Source organism: Xiphias gladius, chromosome 2 (genome assembly GCF_016859285.1).
Source record: "Xiphias gladius isolate SHS-SW01 ecotype Sanya breed wild chromosome 2, ASM1685928v1, whole genome shotgun sequence".
In the NCBI taxonomy this organism is placed as follows: Eukaryota; Metazoa; Chordata; class Actinopteri; order Istiophoriformes; family Xiphiidae; genus Xiphias; species Xiphias gladius.
In genome coordinates this window covers 21,104,802-21,122,645 of record NC_053401.1, presented here as the reverse complement: position 1 = coordinate 21,122,645, position 17,844 = coordinate 21,104,802, and the positions used below count along the sequence as shown (strand labels likewise).

General features: G+C 49.2%; 2 protein-coding genes across 5 annotated transcripts in view; both read left to right on the top strand.

The window, feature by feature from the left end:
- Positions 1-252: 252 nt before the first annotated feature.
- Positions 253-4,565, top strand: asb13a.1 (ankyrin repeat and SOCS box containing 13a, tandem duplicate 1). 2 transcript variants are annotated; one of them, XM_040143799.1, is made up of 6 exons: positions 253-617; positions 1,866-2,053; positions 2,448-2,604; positions 2,689-2,823; positions 3,863-4,109; positions 4,189-4,304. In XM_040143799.1, the coding sequence occupies exons 1-6, from the start codon at positions 575-577 to the stop codon at positions 4,190-4,192; spliced, it is 774 nt and encodes a 257-aa protein (XP_039999733.1). In that variant the 5' UTR covers positions 253-574; the 3' UTR covers positions 4,193-4,304. The 2 variants fall into 2 exon arrangements, with proteins under 2 accessions (XP_039999733.1, XP_039999726.1); XM_040143792.1 differs by having other exon boundaries at positions 254-617; positions 3,863-4,054; positions 4,189-4,565.
- Positions 4,566-4,676: 111 nt separating this feature from the next.
- LOC120799007 (ankyrin repeat and SOCS box protein 13-like) overlaps positions 4,677-17,844 on the top strand; it is a 31,096-nt gene continuing 17,928 nt past the window's right edge. The window contains exons 1-7 of one of the 3 annotated variants that reach the window (XR_005708768.1): positions 4,677-4,774; positions 5,350-5,537; positions 5,801-5,957; positions 6,046-6,180; positions 7,074-7,265; positions 7,685-7,900; positions 14,707-14,891. Coding sequence is in view for 1 of the 3 variants with exons in the window: in XM_040143811.1 (XP_039999745.1) it covers positions 4,732-4,774; positions 5,350-5,537; positions 5,801-5,957; positions 6,046-6,180; positions 7,074-7,265; positions 7,685-7,812 (843 nt within the window). In the remaining 2 variants the exon portion in view is untranslated. Of the gene's footprint in view, positions 4,775-5,349; positions 5,538-5,800; positions 5,958-6,045; positions 6,181-7,073; positions 7,266-7,684; positions 8,348-14,706; positions 14,892-17,844 lie in introns of those variants that run through there. The other 2 variants (XR_005708769.1, XM_040143811.1) reach the window with 2 other exon arrangements.

The window sequence follows — 17,844 nt, the reverse complement described above, 5'->3', positions numbered from 1 at the left end:
CAAATGATTTCTGTACTGCAAAGTAAAAAAGAACTTTGTCAAAAACAAACACGGCCTGACTCGTGTATTCTTTCTCTCGGCGCGCTCCGCGCCTTGGGTTGGACTCCTCCGTCCCCCGGGGAGTGGCGGACTGTTTTAACGGCGTTGTCAACACTCACCCTGCCTGTGGCGCTTCCCGTTTATTTATTCGTTTATTAACGCAGCGATTGACTACAGATCATTTTACGGCGATGGTGCGGCCGAAGATGCGCGGGACTCCTGACAGCTCGTCACCACAAAGACGCATTGAAGTCCCGAGATGTGTGGGGGGGTCTCAGTTACACCCCGAGGAGACATTTCTAGAGACAAGGCAGTGACAGAGACGACGCACGCGTCCGGCTGATAGACCAGATGTCTTACTAAGACCACGTGATACCCAGCGTCGTGTCCCACAGGACCGTTGACCCCAGAAATACCGCGAGGAGATTCCCGAGATGCAGCACGGGACGCCTCGCACCTGCGAACTACGAGTCCCACAATTCTCTGCTGCCGACAGGCGGGTCGCCCCGACACGTCCGCGCGTCAGTCGGTGAACATGGAGGTGACCGCCGCCCGCCGCTCCTTCCTGTGCGATATCGGTGAGCGTGAGCGCCGGGAACGATTTTCGCAGCAGCTGCTGCTTATTCACACCTCGGTCATGTCGACCGCGCCCGCCGCCCACGGGCCGTGTAGCGAGCGAGCTGCGGCAGGCGGCGGGACTTTACAGCAAACTGTTGACATTTACACGTTTTTTTTGGCGGAGGTGGGAAAACCAAAGCCGCCCCCCTCAGTGGCTAGTACATGGCAGAGGAGCAGTAGAGACAGCGAACCCCCCTCGAAGATCCGGTTTCTGATGTTAAAGACCCGACCGCAGGGCGGTCTTCCAGGCCTGCACGGTCTCCCTGATGAATCTGATATTGTTGGGCAGACTCTGTAGATCTGGAGGCTCCTCTCTATCCAGAAACCCCCCGTAGTCGATCCACGCTGTTGACGAGCTCTTTTTCTTCGATTTGACCTCTTGCGGTGGCTTTGACTGATGAGTAGCTGGTCCCCGCATCTGTAGCCTCCTTTCTTACATCCCCTCTGTTCAGCCGGTAACAAGTTGCTTTGGTCGAGGAAGCTCTCTGTGATGATCTTGTACATTGTCGGCAGGCAGGTGATGGTGTGTAGTTCCTCGGGTGCCGCCTCTCCTCGGTCTTCAGGAGAAGGTACGCGGCTCCCCTTGTGAGCCTTTTGGGGATTCTCGAGGATGGCATTGAAGGCCTATGCTAGGTCTTCGTGGATGCTGGGCAGGTTCGTGAACCAGAACTCGGCAGCTCTGTCTGTCCCCGGTGCCCCCCAGTTGTCGGTCTTGTTGATGGAAGCCGTGCTCTCGGTGGTGTGGATGTCTGACCATTCCTGGTTCTCTATGCGTTTGTATTTGTTCTGTTGTTGCTGGATCCGTGTAGCTCCTTTGTTGTGTCTTTTGTTGTTCTCCCGGATCTTACTCCAGAACTCCTCGACTTCTTCGATAGTGGGCGGTACCCGCTTCTCGCCCAGCTCACGGTAGAGCTTCTTGGTACCTTTTCTTGAAGGTCTTGCTCTGCCTAAAGAACTTGCTCCCCTTGTCGAATCTCCTAAGTGTCCGTGCCTTTTAATTGCATCTGTAGCCTCAGCGTCTCTGTAGCTGTATGTATATCATCCTTCGGTTTGATGGAGTTGGAGTCTTTGTCGATAGTTGTCTTCGCAGTTTCCTTAGGTTCTTCTCGATTTTGTCCTTCCAGACTGGTTGTTTTCTCCTCAGTTTCTGTTGTTGTCTCGGTCTTTCTCCTACCAACGTATTGTTTACATGTTACTGTCTGAATAAGGTTTCTGGGCAGACCGGACTGCCCTGCACGAAGCGGCGTTCCACGGCAGGGCCCTGCAGCTGAAACAGCTGATAGAAAGTGGAGCCTCGGTCAACATGGTGACGGTGGACAACATCACTCCCCTCCACGAGGCCTGCATGCAGGCTCAAGTGAAGTGTGCCCGGCTGCTGCTGGAGGCTGGAGCCCAGGTGGGATACACCTCCATGGTCCTACGCCCCCAGACTATGGAGGACCAATCCTGACTTGTGTAGATATGAAGAAATAAAACGCTCAAATAAACTGGGAAACCTTATCACAAATACTGGTACAAAGTGGAGCAGAATAAATGCTATCTTTGTGGGGTTTGTGAAGCTAGCTACAAGCTCAAACGTTGCGAGGGATTTGAGTCATTAGCTCTATGACGTAGTCTTATTAAAAAAATCAACATTATTCACTTTGTATAGGTGTTAACGGTAGAACGTCTACACACATTGCGATAGTTCCTGCTAACTTTGACATGCGCGACTAAATTGTCGATGATAAAAGTCGTAATAGTTGTATAGGAAAAATAAAAATGGGAGGTTTTTCACTTGGTTCCTCCAGGTGGACGTACGGACCATCCATGGCAGCACCCCTCTCTGTAACGCCTGCGCTTCTGGCAGCCTGGAGTGTGCCAAGCTGCTGCTGGAGTACGGAGCCAAAGTCAACCCGTCCCTCACGGCTCTCACCGCTTCGCCGCTCCACGAGGCCTGCATACAGGGTAACACTCCAGCCGCAGCACGAGGGGGCTCCTCCGGCCATGTCAGACCGCCTCGGGGTGAATGAAACTTTACGTTCTTCGCAGGCAACGTCGACGTAGTGAGGTTGATGATAGCCAGCGGTGCCCAGCTGGAGGCGTATGACGTCCACTTTGGTCCGCCCCTCCACATCGCATGTGCTAAAGGACACGTGGACTGTGTCAGGGAGCTGCTCATCGCAGGTCAGCAAGACGACTGCAAGTCAGAAAATGTGTCAAAGGAAAAATCCACCCTTAAAAAAAGACCAACTGATCCACCTGTAGTGATGCGGTGTCGTTTGTACACTTAGCCGCCGTCCTGTCATCGACCTCCTTTAGTTCTCCCACTACATTTCCCACAATGCCCCATGTGTGAGCTCCAAAGAAGCTGAATGCAAACGCCACTTTTGTTTGTTCAGGAGAAAGCTCCACATGGCAGCTTGAGGCCGCGGCCTAAGCTGGTGCGGCTGAACAAAGTGGCGAGTTGAGCGTGAAGCTAACCAGTTACAACGGAGCAGTTTTGACTCTATGCTCAAACTTACACTCAGCTGATGCAGCAGGGGGCCGTGCTTGTTAGGGCTGTCTCTTTAATCCTTTACTTTGATTATTAATCATTTAATGGAGGGTGGCAGTGGCAGATTAAAAGCCAACTTTTTTGAACTGCAGCATCCTTCCCTAGCGATTGTTTCAGTGGCACAAGCTGTTATATCCGTGTCTGGAGTAGAATGGGATTTTTTTTAATCAAGGTTTTTAATATGGGGATCCTCATTGCCACATTCTCTAACGTGATGAAAGTGCAAATTTTTGCGGTTGAGAATTATGGAATTACCCCGTTACTCAAGTCACACTATTCGGCTGTGCGGCTGCATCGCATTCTGGTCTCTTAGGATGTGGAAATTGGTCTTTGCGCTTCGTTTATGACGCACTTCTTACCGTGTGATTGTTGAACGTCAGAGCAGACCGACAGCTCTGAAAGGAGACCGTTGCCGTAGCTTTGTCCACGCGGGGTGGCCGCATGCTCCCGCACACCACGCAACGAGAATCCCCGTAACATCCCCGAGCAAACAGAATGGGCCCAGGAACGCAGGCTGTGGTGTCAAGTGTCAGAACACTGTATAGGGGTGGATTTTACTTTGCCGCAATTACAAGATTTACCAAAACATTCGGATGATTTCAGCTGTGATGATTCCGCAAACTCAAAAAAAAAAAATAACAGGCCCAAGCTCATGTTAACTTCCCGCAGGTGCCAATGTGAATTCAGTGAAGTTCCACGAGACGGCTTTGCACCATGCAGCACGAGTCCACAAGGTGGAGATGATCGAGCTGCTGGTGGAGTTCGGAGCCAGCGTGTATGCCAGTGACAACCTGGGAAGAAAACCCGCAGACTACACGACACCTGCGTCTCCCTCTCACGCCTGCCTCCAGTTTCATGAAAGTAAATTCCTGAATGCAGTCGGAGAAGGCAGCAGTTGTGACGGGAGCCATCGGAGGTCACTTCTTTTGTCAGTTTGGCTTTTGAATCACGATAACTGTGCTTATTTAACCAAGAACCCCTCTTCTCCTCGTCAGGTAATCCTCTGAGCCTGCAGCAGCTTTGTAGACTCACTGCGAGGATGACCCTGGGAACCCGAGCCTCAGAGGTCATAGGTCGGCTGAACATATCCCGCCGCATCCGCAGCTTCCTCCAGTTCGGTGACCGTCCCACGTCGCTGCAGAGAGACGCACGGACGGATCCCTGAACCCGAGCGAGAGGCCGCGGGGACGTCAGATCTGCTGACGATGGACAACGTTTCAGCTCGCGCGTCATCATGGACTCGGGGATGGCGTCATCCCCGCAGCTCAGCTCATGACCCTGTCCCTGTCCTTGTATTGTGATATGATATATAATATCGTGGTTTGTGTATGGTTATTCATCCTGACGACGAATAAATACTAGTCGCAGTCTTCACACAGCGTGAAAATGGCCCGTTTGGTGTAGAAACCTCAAATCCCAGGATGCACCTCGACCTCCCAGGTATGCCACGCGACTGCTGCCGCGCGTGAGCGTTACCAGCGTGTCCCGCCGCGTCTGCGTTAAGGGTCGCCAGTCCTGCGCGGACGAGCGGGCCGAGGATGGAAATTGGAAGCACCCGGCCGGATTTCTTCGGAGACATCGGTGAGTATGAGACAGACGCAACGCCGCTTTTCTCGGGCTTTTGAGAACCGGAGCCCCCCCCCCTCCTGCCGCGGGCTCCGGCGCTGCCGTGACCAGCCGCCATCGCAGGTGCAACGCGTGTGTTGTAATCGCCGGAGTCACGTAACTGCTACTGCAGAAGCCTGAGATAAAAAGCGCTTGACGTACATATAGACATAATAATAATAAAAAGTCTCCTCCGTGTTGGAGGAAGACGTCTCCGATATGCGGGGCAGTCGACGAGTAGAGGATAGAGAGTGAGGCTGTTGAGATGCATCCTGACTAAAGTAACGGCTACTCTGCTGCTGGTTAAAGTGACCGATCGAGAGCCACGTCTCGGCTTTGACTTGAGGAGTTTACTTCACTGCTCGAAGACCCGGGTGGCAGGTCCACAAGTACTGGGACAGCGACGCAGTTTTCATAACTTTGCCTCCGTGCACCACCACCACCACCACCATGGATCTGAAACGACTGAAGTGCAGACTTTCAGCTTCAGTTCGGGGGGTTGAACGGAAATTGTCATCTTTATGCGCCGTGTCTGACCTGTTCTCCCGCAGGCTCCTGGTCCGAGAGAACGGAGGTGCACAAGGCAGCCTCCCTCGGCCAGGCCTCCCAGCTGCAGCAGCTCATCCGGAGCGGAGCGTCGGTCAACGTCGTGGCGGTGGACTCCATCACGCCGCTGCACGAGGCCTGCCTCCGCGGACAGGCCCAGTGTGTCCGGCTGCTGCTGGACGCTGGAGCCCAGGTAGAGCGGGGGGGGAGCTTTTGGTGGAGACACTCTGCTTTCTGACATTAGTACGTTTAATTTATCACAGATATTCAACCTTTAAGTTCAGAACCCTCTGATTATGTTCTTACGTGAGCACAGGAGGATTGTGTGAAACAAGAAGGAGTAAAAGAAACAGACGTAGAAGGGATTTATTGAGTGACTGAGGTAGAGGACAGTGATTCTGCAGCCCGGCTCAGCTCTTCTCTGTGTGTAATCCTATGTCCCGCGGCGCGTCTCAGGTGGACGCCAGGAACGTGGACGGCAGCACCCCGCTGTGTGATGCCTGCTCGGCCGGCAGTTTGGAGTGTGTGAGGCTGCTGCTGGAGCGCGGCGCCGAGGCCAACCCCGCCCTGACCTCTCGCACGGCCTCGCCCCTGCACGAGGCCTGCTTGGGAGGTGAGCGCCTCGGCTCGCCCCGCGCGCCTTCTCTCCCCGGTGTCTTGCGGCCGCGTGGGACTCAATACTCTGTTGTTTGTACCTTCAGGTAACTCGGACTGCGTGAAGCTCCTGATCGCCCGGGGCGCTCGTCTGGAGTCGTACGACCTCTACTACGGGACCCCGCTGCATGCGGCCTGCGTGAACGAGCACGCGGACTGTGTCAAGGTGCTGCTCAACGCCGGTGAGTGCGAGTGCAAAGCGGCACCAGCTCCTGCCCGACTCGGAACCTCTCTCTCGCGTTTGCCGCACTGGGATTTTTGAGGTCGCGTGTTAAATCCAGTGGGGTGGAGGATGTGTTGGGCTGACATGTAATATTTGAGCATCAGCTGCCAGACGTTTTTCAAATGAGCCTTTCGGAGCCTGATTTAGCCTGATTCAGGCGGCTGTAGCTTACATTCTGTGTGAGGGCAAACATTTACTGCAAATCACAGATTTGAGTTGGTCACTTTATGAATGTGAAGGCACAGGAATGAGGATTAGGCTCATTACTAGTGTTTTGTTTTTTCTAATCTTGACGCTCGGGTATTATGTTCATATTTAGTATGAGTTTAATGAAGCTCAGCGGGATTTGCCGTGTGGGTGGAAACTGGTATTCACGGTAGAAGAGGAGGATTTTACCGGATACGAGTCTGAATATGAGTCCAAACACTCAACCCGACTCTCTTTCTAGAGAGTTTTCATTGAAGTTTATTTACGTTATTTGAAGTTTTCAGATCAGGTTTGACACCAGGACTTGAAGCCAGTTCCCAGCAGCCGGCTCTCACATGGTGGATTGATGGATGTCGGAGCCTTCATTGTTTTAATTTTTAATTTTATTTATTTATTTTGTTTAATGGATTTGAATTTCATTTTGGATTAGATCCCATTTTAAAGGGCTTTTTTTATCGGTGAGTCTTCGGCAGGAACCACAAGGCCCGGAGCCGAGACACGGCCAGGGTAGGGACATCAGAAAGCGCTGAGCGACGGACGTCAACTGACCGGTGTCGGTTTTGATCTTTTCCTGAGATCAGAATAATGCATGTGGACACCAGCTTTATCCTCCCAGGGTAGACATTAACGTCCTTTTCCGTTCAGGCGCTAAGGTGAATGCTGCCAGGCTGCATGAAACGGCACTGCACCACGCTGCTAAAAACATGCGGGTGGAGATGATCGAGACGCTGGTGGAGTTCGGGGCCAACATCTACGCCAGAGATCAGCACAACAGGAGACCCGTGGACTACACCGCTCCGGGCTCTCCCTCCGCGGCCTGCCTGGGCTTTTATGAGAGTAGGTCATTCACAAAAATCCAGTGCTGCATGTAAAATAAAGGTTTCCATTTAGATCAGCCGGTCTGTGTAGTTGCCCCGGTTCAACGGTGCAGCGTCGGCGTGGCACCAGCAGAGGGCAAGCGGGAGTCATGTTTCGCTTCCAGGACGTCTCAGATGGACGACACCTGTTGTTTGCCACGAAGATCACATGTGCAGTAGGTCACGTGTAGGTTAGCCACTGTAACTGGATGCATTTGTGAAGGGGATGACGGCACAGACTTGAAATACAAGCAGATGAGGGTAGAAAAAAGTCTCACGGTGGTTATTGAAAATACACCTCCCAGAGCCGGACACATACCGTACCCTCCTGTTTTATTACACCGCAATATAATCAGCAATTACTGTAATCAACACCTAACTCTCCTCGTCTGTCCGTAGCCACCCCCATGAGTCTGCAGCAGCTCAGCAGGTTGGCAGTGAGGAAGACGCTGGGCACCAGAGCTCTGAAGGTCATGGGTCGGCTGGACGTACCCAAGCTCCTCATCCGCTACCTCTGCTACCACTGAGAGCCACCTGGAGGAGGAGTTGGATCGGTGCTCGAGGAAAGACTGGAAATTCACAGAGCCGTTCTCAGATAGAGCAGTAGACATCAAGGTCAGCGGCGAGCAAGGGCTTCTTTTCAAAAGAAGAGTGCAAATGCAGTTTATGTGCTGTACTTGCCCGAGTCAAATGTAATTGTCGTGGTTCCACGCACACTAACAATTAGATTTTTAGCACGTCTCAGAATTACTGCCAGGCCAACACTTTAAGCAGATATTAGCGTGGGGAATTTTGAGTCACCCGAACTGGAACAGCCGTCCGCCTGTGGGCCCTATGCACCTTAAGCCGAGATCCCGGTATAAAATATCGGTCCAGTGATGCAGTGGTTCCCAAAGCGGCCTGCCCTGCCGCAAGATTTCCGGGTTCTTGTTATCATTCACAACATTTGCTAAGCCGCAGCCCAGGCTCACGTCCGTTTCCGCCAGCTGGCAGTCTACTTGTTCCCCGCCCTTCAGGGTCACTGTTTTTAAATCCCTTTTAAATACACAGTCCTGCTGATGACACGACAGCTCACGGTAGCTGCTCCTCGGCGTCAGTCAGCCACGCCGCGAGCTTTGCTGCCCGTCAGTTTTTCAGTCGCGCGACAATAGTGACTGTCGTAGCGAGAGAGCGAAAGATGCGACCGTGTAAATACGCCGTGAGGAAATGCTGCTAGGCCAGCGCTCAACCCAATCTGAGATATCCAGATATGAGCTGACCTGAAGAATCTCATTCAGTTCCAGGCTACTTGGGCTCACAGTAAGGGGGTGCCATGACCGAAACATTCACATGAAGAGTTTTTTCCCGATAGATTTGAGGCGTTGGGGAACGAAAACAGACTTGTGGGGCTTTCACTTGCTTGCTACAAGCTGTGACGGTCACCGGCTCGGGTCAGGAACACGAGCAAGCTTGGTCGTCGCAAACAGAGCCGCCCACATGTAATCTTAACTATAAATTGCAGCTGTAAAAGTCTTGAATAGCATTTCCTAACGTTTGGCATTTAGATAAATGTAAGCAGAGCGAGTACCACAAGAGAAGAGAGTGTTTCTAATATTAGAGATGACTGTAGATGGGTATTTATTTAACCAGAGTGCCCGAGGTCAGCGAGAGGAAGAAGAGAACTGTCGCCGTTTTCGGCAACGGAGGCAACATGAGTTGAGTCAGGAGAGACTGACAGAGAGAGACCCCTTCGAGGAGCAATATCACTCATTTGAGACGAAGAAATGTCGTACGTGTGGAGTCACTGGTGATGAGACCCCATCCTGACGTTGTCATTTAGTCGCTGCATGAGCTGCACAGGAACCCCCCCCCAGTGGAGTCCAGATGCTGCCGGAGGCGGCGGTGAAGATCCGGACGGATGCGACTTCTGGTGAGGTCGGCGGAGGACCCGTGGGTGCTGGGTCTCATGAGACCCGGGGGAGGGTCGCATCTGTCAGCATGCCCTGGAATCGATCCAGTGTCTAGAGGAATACCAAGCAGCGTGAACCTCTCCAGACGCCGCTCGGCCTCACCTCAGATTCCAAGCCTGGCAACGGCCGGTGTTTGACACAGACGAGACAAGTTTCAAGGAGGCAGTATCCTGGCTGCCTATTTATAGCTTAGTGTCGGAACAAAGAGCTTATTTAGGTCTTGGTATTCGTAGGAGGAGGTGCAGGAAGTCGTTTAGAAATTCCACAAAGTGCTTTAGATTGATTTATTGGCTCTCTCCGAAGTCGACATGATTCATAACTTTAATTTATCCACAGAGGTTGAATCGGGCCAAACACAAAGTTAATGATTTGACACCAGAACACTGGAAGAGAAGAACTCTGGGTACACATTGTCCTTTATGTTTTAGTTCAGGTCTGGTCTCTGTCTCTGGTTCTCCTCAGACCAAACACAAACAGTAAATCAAGCTTTGGCAGAATTTCCTGCGGATCTTAAACAACAATACACATTCTGTCTTTCACAGTCAACTTTAGCTTCAGGACACTGGCTCTGGTCAGAATTGTATATGAAGGATAATACTGGCTCGCTGCACTGAGCTCCAGTCTCTCTCTGCACAGCTTGGGTTTGATGGCAGGTACGGACCCACACGCAGTGAACATTTCAGACTCAAAGGACAATACCGGTGTTTCTGCTGAGACACTCCAGGTCAAGCCCAGGAGAACCCGAGCGTGAATGCAGTCCTCATTTGAGTCTGATTACGACAGGGCACGGACACATTATAGTTGAGCGCCTTCATTTAGTCAGAGTTCTTACATGTTCAGCTCTTTAGCTCAGAACTAAAAGAGCACGTTAAGGACACTTTTCAAATCAGGCCTTATGTTCTGCTCACATGTGGCAGGATGTCGTGAAAATGAACTTGTCTGAGGAAGAGAATTCCTTCATCTCATGTGTTACATGCTACATTAATCATACAGCACTTTTGATAAGGATTACTCAAACTGGGTTGTATAATACATAGAATAGTAACCAAAATACATATGGAGCAGGACTTGTTGGTGCTCTCTGGTGGACAAACTTTACAACAGAGGCGGTGATTCTAAAGTAGCCTTTCTGTACTGCAATTTCATGTCACCTATTGGTCGACGTAGAGTATACTGATACCTCCGCCGTAAGCTAATATCAGCCTGGTCAGGGTCTAATTATCAGTTATCAATTCCTGCTGAACACCTATTTACTAATAACTCACCTCCACATAGGCTCAGATATGCTGGAAGATTCTGCAAAACCCTGGACTGTGGTCGGTGACAACTTTTTCTTTTTTTTTTCTTTTCCGTCCGATACCAACATTTAGAAAATTCTCTCGTTCCATGGTATCTGCGCAGGGCAACTGCATTGTGGGTAGGGTCAGGGGAGTTTCGTGGCTGTGTGTAACAATAATAAGAGCAGGTCTGTGACAGGACACAAACAGGAAAGTTTCCATACGTTGTTTTCAAGCCTCAGTTCTGTTTTAAAATATCATCATAAGGAATGGGAAGTCATTGACTTTGATGACTGGCTTTTCCCAAATTTGACTGAAGTGCTTTTACAGAGTTGAGTTGCAGCTACAGCTCAGCTGCTAACTCCGGGTTGTTAGGGCAGACCACTTCCCGCAAATCCGCCGAGCGCAGCGAGTGGACGAAAATCTTGGAGTGAGAAATCGGTAATCCACCGGGCAGTTTAAGGGGGGGGGTTGTTTTATGTCTTGACGGGACAGGAAATGAGGGGTGAGAGCTCGTGGTCAAGCGTCTTAAACCTGAGGCCCCTAGCAAACTGAGATCACTGGAAAACATTGTCCCAGCCAGTCTTATGGTGAACTTTCAAAACCTTTGGTAGTAACATAAAGAGAGTGTCATGTGGTGAATGGTTCGAAATAGGCAAAAACACTGATATTGTCCTTCAGAAGCAAAACCCAAACGGCCGAATAGACGTGAGCCAGTGCTGAACCCTGCTGAACTCAACTTCTTTTGTCTCTCTCGCCCTTTTTCCCCATTTTGAACCAGAGCATCGAACAGCCCACGTGCAGCTTTGCTGACGTCCAGCTGCAGGATTTTTAGGTGTTTTCAATTTTCAAACCTCTTGCTCCTGTGTGGAGCTGCCAGCAGGCAGTTACCTCGTGCTACTTGAGAGAGCACGAGGCCATCTGTCAGCTCTCCTGGAGGTCTGCACCTGTGTGTTTACTGTTTCCTGACAGATCTTTACAAAGCATTCAAAAGCCATAGTTCACGGTTGCGGAGCTGCATCCAAATCTCTCAGTTCACTCCCCGGGCTTGGCGCTCTCCCTAAACGTGCCCGGGCTGCACGATGCTGGCCTGAGTATGTCGCTCGTCTGCTGCACTCCATAAACATGCCTAGTTGGAAGTTTGTTTAATTAGAATATAAATTCCTAGAAACTAATCTTCCATCATTTGGACCAGGTTCATTGTAGTCTCAGCCTGTAAATAATCTTGAAGCACGGATCTCTCCTCCTTCATGTGGAGTGTTCCTTTCAGGACCATTTTAAAATATTTGACCCTGATACAAATGGGGCTCCTTCCTAAAATAACCACTACAAAACATGCTTGGTTTCAAAGCGCCTCCAGTCTACAGAAGGGACTGGAAAAAGCCGAGAGGAGGGCAGGCATGCAGGGTATGTCCAGTTATCTAAGATGAAAAATGGCTCCTGCTCCAAAATAGGAATGTTGAACTTCAGGTTGAACAACAGAGTGGTTGGAGTGTTAGGAAACGTTCCTCCCGGTCGGGCAGATTAAACGGCGCTGGCAGTTCTCCCAGTTTAAAAGTTATCAACGTGAATAAAGTCAGCTTTAACCTGCTCTGATGTCCAGAACGCACCGATGTATCTGTTTAAGGCGCTTTGAAAAACTGTTGAATCACGCCGCAAAAATGTGTCGCAGATGTTTCTCTTCTTCAACTGTACAGACGTGTTGATTAATGGGATGAATTGTACTGCTGACGTGGTTGTTGTTTCTCGTGTTTTTGCACGATTCTACCACCTGAGCACTTGTTTGCTGCACTGTATGTCCTCGTGGTGGCGTCTGTCTGTCTGTCTGCCTGCCGCAAACTTATTCCTGTAAACACAAACCAAGAACAGTACGTGATAGATACTAACTGCTGACAGCACAGCTCTTCCCCTTGGCACCGTGCGACCCGCTCGCCGAGATACGATATTACAGCTTTTGTTCGGGCCACGTTTCCTCGAGCCTGAACTCTGGTGATGTAATGGCAGGTCCATCATTAGTGATTCATGTTGAGCAGACAAACATAGCTGACTGTTAAATACCACGTAAGAAGAACAATTGGCTGTGGAAATGTGTATGTAATGATGCAGCAATTTAGAGAATCTGCAACTTAGAGCTTGGAAGCTGCTGTTTTAAAATCAGTTTTCTTGTTTAGTACCTTGAAATAAAATGGACCGTGGGTCAGTAGAATATCTTATTCTGCTCTTGTATACTACATCATACTAATACTGTTCTCCTAATACACATTATGTCCATAATTTCTTTGTTTAGTTTTTCTTTTTCCCCCAAACCTTATAAAAGGCTGCTACTTGACCATGCTACATTCCAGCTTACATCAGTTTCATTTTAACATGAGTTTCACAAACATGAGTTCTGTAAAGGAGAGAGAGGCTAATTGCTAATGTTAGGCAGGTATCAAACGGTGGTTTTATCGGCGCCTCAAACAGTTGCCTGCTGCGTCGAAGGAGAGCAGTGAGACGTTAGCAGAACAGTAAGGTTGTGGGCCATCAAACCAAAACAAAGAGCTAAAAGACGCTAAAACGCTCTAGAGCTGAGAGGGAACTGCAGAGTTGGGTGATAATTCACTGTGAGTTGGTCACTACGAGCGACTCCTTTCCCACTGCATGTAGTCCTCTGATCCATAGTTAACATGAATGTATTTCTAATAGCTGCTTTAACACCTTTTACTTCACACTCATTAAATATAAGCAGGCAGGTATTTTACCCTAAATGTTGAAGCAGAAGTCAGTTTAAAAAATGTGACTGTGACACATTATAGCTGCAGTGTCTTCTGGGCTCCTGGTCTGAGGTGTAGTTGTCTTTCAAAGTTTCAGTACAAGTTCAGAGTTTATAGATCATAATGGGGACATTTGCTAAAATCAAACAGTCCGCTCATTTTATCCTGAAAATTCATTTACGAAATACTTTTTTTTTTTTTTAAGCTGACTTACCCAAGCTCCGATCGGGACTGCAGGGTGAGGAAAGTGCACTATGTCCCACGCCAACCTCAGTTATTCTCACTCGCCACTAGGCTGTGCCACAGATAAAGAAATCATTTGTCAGCCAAGTGCTTGTAGGTTTAGAAGCCAATCACAAACTGTGTTCTCCCAGTCAGCGTATGTGTGCAGGTCAGGAGGGCAGAGAGAAAACGAGCTCCTGTAATTGTGCTCACTCTCCAGCTTGGGTCTAATTAATCAGACCCTGTTGATCTTATTTGCATCTGTCAGGACACACAGCTCTCTCTGTCTGGGGAGAAATCCATCTTCCTCATTACACCATAAACAGGAAGGGAGAGAAATGGTCACATGCTGCCCTCCCCAGTCAGACACTGCAGCCTGAAATGAGCTGCAGGTACATGACTCAAACTGCACAAGAAAAAAAAAAAAAATCATGCTTATTTTCTGCAGATGGACATTCTGTGGTTTGTGTTACTGTAAAGTGATGACTACATCGAGGTGAGTTCATGCTGATTTAAAGTCGTCAAGGCCTGGGGAGCGTGTGTGAGAATCCTGGCTGGAAAAAAATGTATGACTTGCTTCTATTAAACTAAACCTGAACAGGTAATTCCAGCATAACTACGCTACATGACACATATAAGAACGGGGCGTAAACATCTTTGTTCTGCTCAACGCGCTGACAGGAAGTGTTTCCCAACATGAGCTCTCTCTAGACAAACACCGGCCGACGTGAAACTCTTTAATTACTCTGGATTTCATTTAGGGGCTTTGGTCTGTCGTGGTGGTCTACGTTCTCTCTCTCTCTCAGGCATTTTCACTCTTGTCTGCAGGGTGGGGGGGTCAGGGTGGATCCAGGCATTATTGCAGTGTTGGGTGTTACCTCCTCACTGAAATCTGCTGACCTCCAGATCCAAGAGGCGTAAAACATATTCCGTTAAGCTCAGTTAAATCACTGCTTCGATCTTCTGCCCGCTGTGTTGCTGACCTCATAATCTGTCATCAACACCGAAGGAAAGCTGGGAAGCAAACATCTAATTCCCTTTCCTGGGTTTCATGTAGAAATTCGAATGAACTCTATTAACAAAAACTGAAAGTACGTTCTCAGAACTGCTTTTTGGAGACATTTTGAGAAACGCAGGAGCAAAATAACAGCGTAAACCCAGAAATATCACCATCAGTACTGACGATGGCTACAATCCTCTGCTTTGCTGAATGAATGCAGGAATCCTCTGAACACTCCGAGGATCACGGACTTCCGCAGACCAAAGTGTCAGTTCTGTCATAAAGTCAAGCCGGAGCTGGAACCGTGTGGAAGACGGAGAAAGAAAGACGGCCTGCTGACTGAACTTGAGGAGAGATTAGCTGCAGTCAAGAAGATGTTAAAAAAGAAAAACGAAAGAGCGAATAAAAATCCATGTTTGAAACAGATGTGTGTGTGTGTGTGAGATCCACTTCTGTTTGTTTTCACACCATTTACACGGAACGGTACACGTATACACTTAGGTCCATAAGAATGTGGACAGTGACCCAGCTTTCGTAATTTTGCCTCTGTACCACGGCGATGGATTTCAAATGGAGCCATCAAGATGTGATTGCAGTGCAGCTTTAATTCGAGTGGTTTACACATAATCCCTCAACAGTTGACTGAGAGTCACTTTCATGGCCAGGTGTGGCCGCGAAGGCCCACGCAAGCTCATTTTTAGCGTCATAATGCTAGGAATCAAGTCCGACGTCTCACACCCACAGCCTCTTGCAGCCTTATCAGGAACACACAGCGTAGTGTCTTTGAGGGAGGACCCTGTGATCTGGCCAAACCCTGTTTAACCATAAATTCCACAGAAGAAGTCACGGCACCACCTACTGAGCGATGAGCAAGAGAGACACAACATAAACCTGGAAAATACATGTCCTGTAAATTATAATTTGAAGAAAACACAACAAAGATGATGGGAAAAAAGAGATGTAGGTGATTAACACTATAATAATAAGAATGTATTGATTCCTCCACTAAATTACAGACTGCTGTGAGCGGTTCCTTGCTGCAGTAATTGTTTTCATCAGGAGTCCAGAGGATCCCAGTCAGTCTGAGTCTGGCCTCCACCCTCAAGTCTCCTCCCACACAACAGTCAGACAGGCTGCTTTGGTCTGACGAAATAATATTCATGTGTCTGGACGTCAACACCCGGGGTTACACACGCTCACACACACACACACCGTACAGGGACACTTCAGAAGCAGCTGGATGACAGAGCCATGTGGTTGGATTTTCTGAAGGGAGTCCCCCGTCCCAGAGTGGCCTCCGATTCAGCCGCTCCAGTGTGAATGACGTCAGCAGAGCTTTCCCTCCCAGCGCTTTCCCTCTCTGTCTTTGTTTCGGCTTCTGTGACGCACGCCTCCTCAGCAGCAGCCCGCTGCACGGCTCACTCTGTCTTCCAGGGAAGCTCAAGACGGCCTGGACGTCTCTCTGCTGCCTGTCTAGTCTAGGCCCTGCTTAGACCTTGCACACATACTGAATACTTTGGATTATGAAACATACATCAGCGGCAAACGGTCTTGAGGGCGCTAACCACTGGCAAAGAGAGCTCGGGCAGGTCACAGCCTATCAGCTTCCTTTTACCATCCCATTCCCTGTAAGTCATTTGTCAGAGTATAAACCGCTCCGCAAAAAGGGAACGGTTTGTAGACAGTTATGAGACCATGGTACAAATCCATCTCTCTAGTAGACTGTTAAATCGTTGCGCTGTCAGTGAACCAGCGAGCTACTGTTAGCCTGCCAGCTACCTACAGTACTCACCCACAGTCCGTTATCGAGCTTCTGGAACCACCTACAGTATTCCACGATGCCGCGGGGAACGCTTTACTCTGCGACTCTCGAGAGCGACCAGGGGCCCTCCTTTCTAACTCTAGCTCGGGACACGATCCCGCCACTTCCCCGGGAGAAAAGATGGGATTTATAAAAACAACCTTGACGGGAGAATGCGTGTGCGTGTACCTGTACGGAGACTCTGACCCATGCAAACGAACATTTGGAGACGGGAAACTGGCGATCGAACGATGATGTAATGAAATGATGCCTGATTTTATAATGATCCTTACATACATTTCATTTCACTTCATACCAAACTATGATTAGTATATCCACTTTATCATAAATATTCAGGCCAGCAGTGTTATGTTGTATTGGCGCTTGTAGTAAGACACCAATTATTCCATAAACCTCTCTCCATTTTAAAAGATTCAAGCCAACCAAAGTAATAACCGGTTTCATCAGAGCCCACTCTGCAGCTGAGTGCGTTGCTTCCATCAACTTTGGGCTCATCCCCACAGTCCCAGTTACAAACCGTGCAGAGCAGCGGGTTGTGCCACATGATGCCCACACTCCTTCACAGTCGGTTTTCAGGAGCGCATCATAGCGCGGATGAAATGCCATGACTGCATTTACGGCTGCTGCAGCCACCTGCCTCTCAAACGTTCTTCCATTTGTAAGACCGCGGCAGTCTTTCCTAGGGAACATTACACGTGTGTATCAATATTCGCGAGGGTTTTCCATTGACCATTCATGGTCAATTTTGAGAGTGTATTAGTTGGAATATGAGGCTTGCCCACATGTGCATGTTTAGGTTGATTGCGATTCACAAAAAGGGAAAATTTTACGCATACGTGAATGTCTTTTTCTCTCTTTAGTGCGTACATAAACTTTGGGTATAGATTCTACGCAGACTTCTATAAATGAGACCCTTTGGCTTTAATGGGTTCTTAACGGAGCCATAATTGACTATAAAAGCCCCGCCCCCTTCGTTGTTAGCCACTGCTGGCGCACTAACACGGTGCCCGCTCTGTCGCTAACTGCGCTCCCTGGAGATATATTATCCACTTTTTGGAAAAACCAAAAAATCAGTTTTCTAGCTAAAGCCTACAGATCGCAATGTAAGAGAGAATCACCACATCACCCGGCAATCGGGACAGGAGACCATGATACTACTGGAGCGACACTGTTCCTGTAAAGTAAGGTAAGTTCACTGTTAAAGTCATTAAAAAGCAGAAAGCAGCATCTGTATACATTCAATAGACCTTCAGTAGCTAGCATAGCATAGACGTGCTAGTTAATGATTGATCTGCCTTACTCTGCTAATGTTAGCTCCACAGGGTTTTGCGCCCATCTGATCGGACCAACATTGATCGGTATCACGTGTCCCAGGCGCAACGCTTAACCACGACCAGCCACAATCCAGAAAACCAGCCTGAAAATGATGAAAATCCAGAACCACTGTGTGAGTTCGTATGGAGGTCGGACCCTACGCTATGATTGGCCAGTCTGTGTTCAAGGGGCGGGACTTAGCGAAGGGTCAAGTCTCTAAAT

Bases quoted from the DNA above. Each gene is read 5' to 3' on its own strand.
- asb13a.1 (XM_040143792.1), top strand. From the start codon at position 575: ATGGAGGTGACCGCCGCCCGCCGCTCCTTCCTGTGCGATATCG. The intron at 618-1,865 runs GTGAGCGTGAGC...TGTCTGAATAAG, and splicing joins CTCCTTCCTGTGCGATATCG to GTTTCTGGGCAGACCGGACT. The intron at 4,055-4,188 runs GTAAATTCCTGA...TCTCCTCGTCAG, and splicing joins CTGCCTCCAGTTTCATGAAA to GTAATCCTCTGAGCCTGCAG.